This window comes from Carcharodon carcharias, chromosome 8 (assembly GCF_017639515.1).
Source record: "Carcharodon carcharias isolate sCarCar2 chromosome 8, sCarCar2.pri, whole genome shotgun sequence".
Lineage (NCBI taxonomy): Eukaryota > Metazoa > Chordata > Chondrichthyes > Lamniformes > Lamnidae > Carcharodon > Carcharodon carcharias.
This window is the reverse complement of record NC_054474.1, coordinates 51,535,144-51,546,255: the sequence shown is the minus strand read 5'-3', so window position 1 is coordinate 51,546,255 and position 11,112 is coordinate 51,535,144. Positions and strand designations below refer to the sequence as shown.

Sequence of the window (11,112 nt, the reverse complement as noted above, 5' to 3'; positions counted from 1 at the left end):
AGGGAAAATGTGCTGGGAAACTATTAGACCAAAAGGCTGACAAGTCCCCAGGACCAGATGGCCAGTATCTTAGGGTCTCAAAAGAAGTGGCTGAATGGATGTTTGTTATAATCTTCCATAATTTCTTAGATTCTGGAAAGGTCCCAGTGGATTGGAAAATAGCTAATGTTTATTCAAGAAAGGAGGGAGGCAGAAAGCAGGAAACTACAGGCCTGTTAGCCTAACATCAGTCAAAGGGAAATTGCTAGAATCCATTATTAAGGAGGTCATAGCAGGATACTTAGAAAAGCATAATTTGATCAGGCAGAATCAACATGGGCTTGTGAAAGGAAATCGTATTTAACTAATTTATTGAGTTTTTTGAAGAAATAACAAATGAGGTGGATAAAGGGGAACCTGTAGATGTGGTGTATTTGGATTTCCAGAAGGCATTTGATATGGTGCCACATCAAAATAGGATTACATGGTTTAAGGGGTAACATATTGGCATGGATGATGGATTGGTTGGCTAACAGGAAACAGAGGGTAGGGATAAATGTGTCTTTTTTGGGTTGGCATGCTGTAACAAGTGGAGTGCCACACGGAAAAGGCCTGGAGCCTTGACTATTTACAGTCTAGATCAATGATTTGGATGAAGTGACCTAATGTATGGTAGCTAAATTTGCCAATGACACCAAGATAGTTTGGAAAGTAAGCTGCCAAGAGGAGGTAGAGAATCTGCAAAGGGATATGGACAGGTTAAGTGAGTGGGAACAAATTTGGCAGATGGGGTATAATGTGGGAAAATATGAACTTGTTCACTTTGTAGGAAGAATAGAAACGCAGTATATTATTTAAATGGAAAGAAATTGCAGAACTCAGTGGTACAGAGGGATCTGTGTGTCCTGGTACATGAATCATAAGTTAGTATGCAGGTACAGCAACTGATTAGGAAGGCAAAAGGAATGTTGGAATTTTTTGCAAGGGGAATGGAATATAAAGTAGGGAGGTTTCACTGCAGCTGTACAGGGCCTTGGTGATAACATATTTGGAATACTGTGTAAAGTTTTGGTCCCCTTATTTGAAAAAAGATATAATTGCATTAGAAGCAGCTCAGAGAAGGTTCACCTGACTCAATCCTGGGATGAAGGACTTATCCTATAAAGAAAGATTGAACAGGTTGGGCCTACACCCATTGGAGTTTAAATGAATGACGGGATGTGATAAGGTAAATACGGGGAGAGTTTCCACTTGTGGGAGAGACTAGAATCAGGGGACACAGTTTAAGAATAAAAGGTCCACCATTTAAGAAGAAATTTTTCTCTCAAAGGGTCATTAGTATGTGGAATTCTTTTCCCCAGAAAGCTGTGGAGGCTGGGTCATTGACACATTTTTGATAGTCAAGGGAATCGAGGATTATGGCAAAGTGGAGTTGAGACACTACCAGATCAGCCATAATCTTATTAAATGGCAGAGGAGGCTCGAAGGGCTGAATGGCCTATGCATGCTCCTAAGTCCTATGTTCCAATGTTCCAGGATCGAAAACACCATCCGCTCAATCGCCTGTCAATCGTAGCCAGCTGATCGCTCATCCCTTCCCTAGTCATACCCTGACCCAACTGCCACACCCCCCAATCAGACCTGCCTGCCACCTCCCCCAATCACCAATTGAACCCCTTTTCCAGTGCAGACTTAGCTGCTATTGCTATATTTAGTAACCAGCTCTTGTCCAACTGCAGCCCCACTTGTCAATCAAGCTAGGCTTCCAGACAGGGCAGCCATGATCTTATTCAACGATGAAGCAGGCTCAAAGGGCTGAATGGCCTATTCTTGCTCCTCAGATCTATGTTCCAAATTGACCACAGGTGTCCCAAATGGTGGGTTCCCCCCACCAACTTACTGACCGAGCTGCTGCCTGCAGGCCAGGTCAGGGAGAATTCTGCCCTCTGTGTCTTAATAAGGATTCTTCAATCTGGTGGAAGAGCGTCACTGTTACATGCCCTGCTCACACTCTCCACAGATCCCCTGTAGAGTACGCCATGCCAGACCAGATGCTAGAACAATGTAAGTCTCTGTTCAAAAGCCTGAGAAAACTTTATAAGCAGCCATCAGCAGGATAAATGGCAAGTGCCATTTCACCCTGACCACAAATATGGTCAATATGTTCATCTTTTCTGTGCATTTCAAGGCAGCTTTTGTTATGTCCTGAGACCCGTAATAGAACTTTCACCCACTGATACCAAGTCAGTGAAATGACGAGATAATGATAATTAACATAAACCAAGTGTAAAGTTCACAAAATGCACAACATGATGCAATAGCATTTCCAATGAAAGATAAAAGCAAAACTATTATAGTACAAAGTTGGGGTGATCTAAGAGCTAATTACCTTGACTTAGTTCAGCAACTTTAATGTGAGTTGCCTGCAGCTTTTGCGTTGTTATATGTGTTAACTGTGAATGTCAATTTCTCTAATAAATCTATTCGTGAAAGGCTCTACATCTAAAATTTCATTCTTGGCACAGAGACAACAGTTCCAATTTTGTCTTTGCAGTGTTTATTAGCGATGTTGATGTTAATTCCCTGCTGACTGTACATAATAAGCTATTGGTTTATGAAGGATAGAAGGATGCCTGGTAAAGAGAAATAGATCCTAGTGGTGAAGATGTGTTACAACAGCAGAATGCATAAGCAGTCAGTGTTCCAGAAGTTGAAGAAAGTATAAAATACAGTAAGAAGAGGCCATGTGGCTCATTAATCCTGTACCTGTTCTAAGAGCTATCCAATTAGTTTGACTCCCTTGACCCTTTCCCCATAGCCCTACAAATGTTTCCCCTTCAAGCATTTATAAAATTCCCATTAGAAAGTTATTATTGAAGCACATGTCAATTTTTAATTCATACATTCATAATGATTCTTCAATAACATTCATGAAAAAACAATTTGGAGGATATGTTGCTTTTGTTCAATAATAGTTAAAATGATAGTGTAAATGAGGTTAGAATGGATTCTGACATCTTTTGTGCATAAGTGTTGTTCTGATTCTCCTCCATGCTCAAACAAAAGATGGTTTATCAAATATATTTTCATGAAGATAATGCCCTCTCTAAAATGCTTGATGTATACTAGCCTGTAAAAACTCTAGTACACCTCATGTGATCAACTCCCATGAAAAACATCGAAAGCCCGTGTGACAAACTGTGCAGAAGGCTCACCCAGGCGCCAAAATGAAATTAAATTAGCATTCCTCTCTATAATGCCACTCGAGGCCTCAGCATTGCCCCAGTTGCACAGTGCCTATTTGGAAGAGAGGTAGTGAAGTAAGTTGTATGTAAATGATAATGTACAAGCAATGGGAAATTTTTTTTAAAATTGAAGGCTCCAGGCCCTCTGTCAACACAGCCTTGTGCCTCCCATCCTGTGCCATTTCTACCTCCACAGCAGAAGATGTCACTGGTGCTCTACAATCAGCCAGCAGCCCTTGACTGACTGTTGCCATTTCCAATTCCATCCATCTCCACCTAGAGTGCAGGAAAAGTATTCAAATGAATGACCTTGTGTTACATAATAAGCTCAGTTCATTTCTTCAAGGATGCACAGAGTGCCTGAACTATACCAGTACTAGCCCAGTGCACAGGCCATATTAATGACCCCAGTGAGGAACTGATTTCAATCAGGTCATTAGTTGGAAGATGGATGAATCATTGTCAACCACATGTGTGCACCCCTTATGGTAACAAAGATAACCAGAGATCTGAACCAATCAAAATACTCAATTGGGGGCTAGAAGAGAAGGGAAAATTTTAATTTTTAGTGTCTTATTGAAAAATTACATTAAACACTTCTAAGTAACAACAATATTTTAAATATATTAAGGTTCATATTTTCATGTTGAATAATATGAACATATTGTTCAGTCATTCCCTTTATAATTTTAAGATTCATCATTTTACTTACAAACAATCATGTTGTATTGGTAATTCATTATTGAAAACTATGATTTTGTTGGAAAATTACAGAAGTTGATCCCCTGTAAATTGCCAGAAAAGTTGTACGTAAATGATAATGTACAAGCAATGGGAAAATTGTTTATGTTTACAGTGGGTATCAATATCCATTCTGTTCCTATCTTTTCATAAAATATAGAAGGATAAATAGATCTTTCCACCTAACTCTTGTCTCGCCAGTTGATGGTAAGAATCAAGCCTCAGCTAAGATATTGTACAATTTTTGGATGCCCGAGCACAAAGGAGCACAGCTCTTCTTCCACTCTTTGCTGGCAAGTATAGGGCAAAAACATTTGATCCTGTGCCAGCACTGTTCCAACACTATCACTCCAAAGTGCATTCGCTCTATTTTACTATAGCAAAATGGAGCCCAACATTCCTCACTGTATTCACGATACTTGCAGTAACATTCAGGATAATTGATAATATAATCACATGTAAATCATTGATAACATACAAAAATTATTACGTTTATTGGATAAAAGCCTCAAAACACTATTTACTGTATATATTATTTTATACTACATTCAATTTTATGCCTGGTGTTGAGAATCCTTAAAATTTCAAGCTAAGCAGTGAGCCCAGTCACCACATCATAAATATGTGACATTTATTACTTTGCACACTACAAACACCTCATCTGTTCCCTCTGCATATTAGAAAAGCAATCTAAAGAAATTAGAATAGGTTATAATTATCCAGCACATCTTTGAGAAGGAGCATGACCATGCTTCCCTTTCCTGCATAAATATATAATTAAAATGTCTACATCTTGATTCCTGACAGTCTTTATAGCTTAATAATCTTTTTTTGGTTGAGGTATTTTCACAGAATGAAGCTGAAGTCCTTAATAAAAGGCAGTCTTTTACAGTAGTTTGAAATCCACTTGAACTATTCTAGGTCAACTCTAAAGTCCTCAGATCTATAGAAACTTGACTTATGTTATAATCATGTGTCAGTCATGAATCAAGTCTGCCTGAAATCAAAGACCCTTTATTTAAAGAAACTTTAGGATAAATACTGTGCATCCAAGGTTGACCTACCCTATACTGCCCACAATGTGTTTATCTTTTCAGTTGTATCTTTGATAACATCAATAGATCACTGAAACACAAAGGATTCACACTCCCCTTAGGAAAAGTAACGGACTTTCGACATGCTAGCCTATATTCAGTCAAATTTGCAGTGTATGTGTAACAATGACCACATTGACTAGTTATTATAGCAAAGCTTGACAGGATAACATTATCTAGATCAGCAGAAAATTAAAAAGCATTTCAACTATGCAACTAAGCATGTTCCTGCTTAAGCAGATTTGGACAAAATGTAGCCTAGATTTGCAAAAACAAGCCTGCTTGATTGATACCTAAAGTATCAGCTCAGGTTGCAGTGGCTATATACCAGGATCTGCCACTATAATTTGTCAGCTTGGTTAAGTACTTTTGACGTTGTTAACTTAAACATTGTGAAAAACCCTCAAATAGATTCTGAGAATTAAAAAAATAATTATAGGTATAAAGTACCAGTTGGGAGTAAAATTGGTCTTGGGCAGTAACACAAAACATAAAATTGAAGCCAATGGAAAAAAAAATCAAGTGGGTTGTAAAATGGGCTGAATCGGATCTGCCCATTTTTGCTAGCACCTCAGACTAATTACACCTGTTTTCCAGCTTCAAACAAAAGGATACACATTCAGAGCTTTATGCAGTTTCAAGAAAATACCTGCTATGTACATTTGTGGCTTAATGCCTATTTGTAAATAAAAGTTACAATTTAAAGAATTTTTGTCATAAATCTTCAAATGCAGGGTTGTTGTAATTGCTCCAAGATCCAGCTGTATTGTCTTCCTGTAAGCGGCTATAGAACACTCTCCTACAAATAAGACAAAAAGGACTTTTAATTTTCTGCTCCTGGCCAAAGGGATCAGTCCACATTTTCTTATTTCACTAACAACAATGAATTACTTTCAGCTCCAAATTCTCAAATTGAACCAATATAAATCAGTGGATATGAATTGAACATCTGTACAGAATACAATCTCTAAATGGGAGCCACAACCTTTGGATTTTTAATGATAGTTATTACTTAATGTTATTTCAACTAGAATTGACTGATGGAGAAAGGAAGTGGAAATGTTTTATTGTCTGTTTTTATTCAATCAAACAAAATCTAGACTAAACCTCACTAAACAGAAAGCACGGTCCTGCTACAACAAAGAGCTCAATCCAATGGACCAGGTAATAACAAGCGAAACTAATTTCTATCAAGATACAGGGTAATTCCAATGACAGGCATCTCAAAGTCTAAACACCACTGTTGTTTTATTAAGTTAGCAGTTTTACATTTTGCTCCACAGGATTACTCTGACTATTGCGACGGAGTTTACATTTTGGGTGCAATCAGTGATTTGGGCAGAATGTGCCCCAAAATTGAACCTGTTTTCAGAAGTTTTCTTATTCCCTCAAGTTTCTGCTCAAACTCAATTTCAGATCAGAAAATGCAGAATTTGGAATGAACAAATGAAATAAGCCAGCATTTTCAAACATTTTATTCAAAATTTGCTTTAAAAATATCCTTGATACATTTGGAAGTAGTAACTTGTTGCAGTTTGGTTAATACAGTCGAAAATAGGTTTATCAAAAAACAGCCATTTTCATCAAATCACCTCTAAACAGCCTGATTTTAAATTACTGAAAATTACTTTTCAAAAATATACAAGTTATATTGGGGTACAGTAGCCAATTTCTTGGGGGTTGAATATTATGGGGGTGGCGGACAGCTTGTTTCTCCCTCCACCCCCACAATCCTCCCGGAAGCAAAGTCAGCCTGGAGCCAACATGTCCCAAGCCAACCCGCCCCGCTGCCATAAAGTGCTGCAGGACAGCTAAATGAAGGCCAAGTGGGACTTCCATCCCTCACTAGGGAGGAAGCCCTCCCCTCTAGAGCTCCATGAGTTCCAGCAGCACCAACAGCATGTCAGTGGCCACAGCCAATACTGCAGGAGAAGAAAACCCATGGATCCCCAGAACAATACGTTCGAGGTCTTGGGTAGGGAGGGTTTGGGATTAAGGCTATGGGCTGGTAGGAAGAAAGGCGTGGTTTGACCTTAGGGGAGGGTTGCCCTGTGATCAACAAAGGGCAATCCCCGAAGAGGAAAACCCCACTTCCTTCCTGCCCTTTGAAGAACTTTTAAAAAAGGTTGGGCTGCCCACTCCTGCCTGACTGCCCATGCCAAACGTTTTATGGTGTGCACAGCATACTGTCAGGGTCAATTGGTTTGATGACAAGCCTAATTAACCCTTGATTACCTGTTTGAATATGGTGGGCAGGCCGCCAATCTTGGCATCCGTCCACCCCCCATATTGTGAGCTCGGGGGTGGGTGGGCACTCATCCTATTTTACATACTCCCTCCACCCACAACACACCTGGCAGGGGCATGTAAAATACAGCCCTTAGTAAATACTTAAAAAAAAAATTACATTTGAAAGCTTTTAAAATGTGCCTATCAAAGCTCTTGTGTGCAAATAAAAACAGCCTAATGCGGCTATGTTCGCGGCCGGGTGTCCCTGGAGAGGGAGCACGCAGTGTCTGCCGGCGCCATCGAGGCCTTCTGTGCCCAGTGGGCACCGCAGGGACTGGGGTGCTTTATCAACCCTGATAATCACATTTTGATTTGATGTTTGTAAGTTTCCTTTAAAATTTGTCTTTGGTTTTACAGTTACCCTAACTTAGGGGTTGTGTTTATTTTGTCCCTGATTTTGTTAATTTAGTTTATTTGGTTGATTCCGAAAGAGTTTTTTTTTTTAAAAACAGCCTAATTTTGCAGTCTCAACAAAGGCCTGCAGAAACTCAATTCGCGTTGAATGTAATTTTGTTTAAAATTCCACTATCTTTTATGGGGTTACACCAATTTTTGTCAAATGGCGCCATAAAAACCCACACCACTGCACGCAAACTCTACTCCAATATCTTCACTTAGGATGGCCTAGAGCAGGGATGTCCAAACTGCAGCCTATGAATCACAGCTAATTTATAGGGATCTATCTTGTCATTATATGATAGATACTGACCGTTATTTTCTGGTAAGCCCAAAGCTATTACCACTATTCTGGGAACTGGGTTTGATACGGACTAATGATGTGAAGGTAAAAACAAAATACTGTGCATGCTGGAAATCTGAAATATAAACGGAAAATGCTGGAAAAACTCAGCAGGTCTGGCGGCATCTGGGGGAAGAGAAAACAGAATTAATGTTTCGAGTCTGAAAAAGAGTCATACGCACTTGAAACATTAACTCTATTTCTCTCTCCACAGATGCTGCCAGACTTACTGAGATTTCCCAGCATTTACTGTTTTTATTAATGGTATGAAGGTCTCCTTTCATTGGTGTCTATGAGAATTCTACCCAATTCCGAATAGCCACATGTCTACTGTACAAAACTGCCTAGAATTTGTTACAAGCAAGTTTACTTATTCTCATGTAAGGGCAACTGGTATAGAAACATAAAAATGCACCGTGGTATAACTGGAGGCCTTTTTGCTACTGGGATTAAGGCAATTTGTTGAGGCACCATAGGAAGACTTTTATTCTCTATCTGAGTTGTTTAATATCTGCCTGTGTTGGGATTTGCCTCATAGGACAGTGTAGGGAGAGTATGGCCTAGTGATCCAACTGGCAGCTTACTGCAGACGTTGAATACCAGGTCCCCAGCATTAACATTCCCTACTTCAACAGCACAAAGTCTCAACAGAAAAATAAATAATAGACATGTTGGTATTCTCTTGTGGATTCTGGTTCGCGTTATTCCGCCGTTCCCATTGAAGTGCATGAACTTACCTTTTCTTTAAATATATCACCAAGCCCAATACCGCTATGGCAATGAGTACCAAAGACACTATAACAGTTACAGCTGTTCCTGTTAACAAAAATACAAAATTGTTAATGCCATAAATACATAATTTGTCACCATAAATGAATAGCCGCCTTTCAGAAATGATCTAAAGTAACTACAATGTAATAAACTCCGATTAGTCTTTTGACTTATCGATTTATTTAGTAATTTATATGACCTATTATTACTGGAATGTTTTTCTGCTTCAACTTCAGTTGTTCAATACTATTTTGTATGCAAATAAAGATTTTTGAGAGTCTTAAGTATGTGCAATTAAGAGTGCAGGAAACACAATTATATGCGTTTGTAATTAAGAGTTTTTAATATAAGGTTAACTTACAATTTGAATGTTTTCTTTAAATTTAATCATAAACAAATCTGGAAAAGCTTTGGGAGACAGACAGTCCAACTCTGAAATCTGCATTAACTGTTCTTACAGCTTTGGATATAAAATAGGAAACTGAACTAGCCGCAAAATTGATGGCTACATTTTCCATACAATGGCATCACTAAATCAGTTAAACTGCTGTATCACAGAAAAGGAAGAACATAACAGCAAAATTGAGTTAGTAGTACATGTCTGTGGAAGAAACTCCTATGTAAATCGTAATAGCTCAAGACAGAGACTACATGCATACAGCTAAGACCAAGTGGAGTTTAGGAGGTTAATCAGTGTTTCAGTGCCCTTTAACATTCTGTTTAGAAACATAAAATGAACATTTGTCTGAGAATGGTGCAACTTTATTAATAATGCCAAAATCAACTTTGTTTGGGTTACATTAAATTGAACAATCTTGTAATATAAAAATAAGCTGTTGAATATTATACAATTACATTAAAATATGTGACAATGTTCTAAAATGATCTAAGTTCCAGCTGCTACTCAGATGTTCAGCTCACACCCTTTGGGTGGTACCTTACAGGTTTCGTGGTTGGGTGGGGGAGTTTTGAAAATGGTGGGTCAGGTGGACCATGCAACGCTTCCCTGCCTCAAGCCAATCTTACTGGAGATGGGTGAGCAGTAGAAGTGGCTACCAGCCTGGGAGCAGAGGGTAACCAATTAATGTCAATTAACTGGACTGCAGATTGGGGGCAATATTGGGACCTTACCAATAATGGACGGGTGCCATGCTATGGGCAAAGCCTGGTATGTCCCTGGAGACAGCATCTTGGTTGCAAGCCAGGGAGCGAGGGTCCAGCAAAGCCTCCTTTATTTATCCTCCACACCCACTCCCTCCCCCGCAACCTGAAGCTTCTTCTATCACAGGGCCATAGCTGCAATCAGTGGCCGTCCTGCTAAGAGTTTTCTCCTTCACAATGATGGCCTGGAAACTATGCCCACAAATAAGTTTGCACCACCAGCCAGCATGCCAATTTAGCCACTTTGGTGGGGGCAGATTCAGGAAAGGAACGACTACCTGCCCTCAAGTGGCAAGTAGCTTGTTAGGATAATTTAAATGCCAATTATTGCCAATTATCAGAGGCCGCCTGGATTTTTCCTGTGACTTCAAGAGTACAACAGCTACCTGGAGGCAACCTCCTAACATCAGACTGGGGAGTCAAGGCTCCAGACTGCCTTTGAAACCCCTTCCACCCACCCGGACACAGCTGTAGTCACAGACCACCCTATGGAGGGGTTCCTCCTTTGCAATGGTGGTCTGGCACCTGTGGCCATTTTTATCATAAGAATTTTTAAAGTTGCTGAGAGGGTGCTTCAAGGTGGAGGCCACCCTCTCTCTGCCTTACTTGCAAAGGTAGGTTCCATGATGGAAGTTCTCCTATTGATCCTCTAGTTGTGACAGCCCACCCACCATCTTAATTGGATGACGAGCATGTCTTCTAACCACTAATTGGCCTATTCAGACTAAATCACTGCCAGATGACTGCTCGCAACACAGTGCTGGGTAGGGATCCACCCGACATCAGAGTCCTGACTCAAAACAAAAAATCCTGCTCATAGGCTCTGTTTCAACATCAGTTTCTGGAAGAAAATTGCATATTCTAGCTGCCCTCTATGGGAAGGCTTTTTTTCCTATGCTCCTCTTGCTTTATTTTAATTATTCGTTTTCAGGATCTGGACATCACTGGCAAGGCCAGGATTTGTTCCCTTTTTCTAGATTCCCTTCAGAATCTGCCAGCAGACTTCCTTCCTGAACCATTGTATTTGTAGTGGTTTGGATACAACTGAGTGCTTTACCAGGTCACCCCAAAGGGAAGTTCAGAGTCAACTTCA

The 11,112-nt window shown here is 39.7% G+C and overlaps 1 protein-coding gene across 1 annotated transcript in view; it reads right to left on the bottom strand.

Annotated features, from left to right (window-relative positions):
• Window positions 1-3,763: 3,763 nt before the first annotated feature.
• The window catches only part of LOC121281554 (cell wall integrity and stress response component 4-like), a 29,005-nt gene continuing 21,656 nt past the window's right edge, over window positions 3,764-11,112 (bottom strand). Inside the window, exons 3-4 of the mRNA XM_041194516.1 lie at window positions 8,825-8,903; window positions 3,764-5,858 (exon numbers count right to left, since the gene is read on the bottom strand). Coding sequence (XP_041050450.1) covers window positions 5,774-5,858; window positions 8,825-8,903 — 164 coding nt within the window. The 3' untranslated portion in view covers window positions 3,764-5,773. The remainder of the gene's footprint in view (window positions 5,859-8,824; window positions 8,904-11,112) is intronic.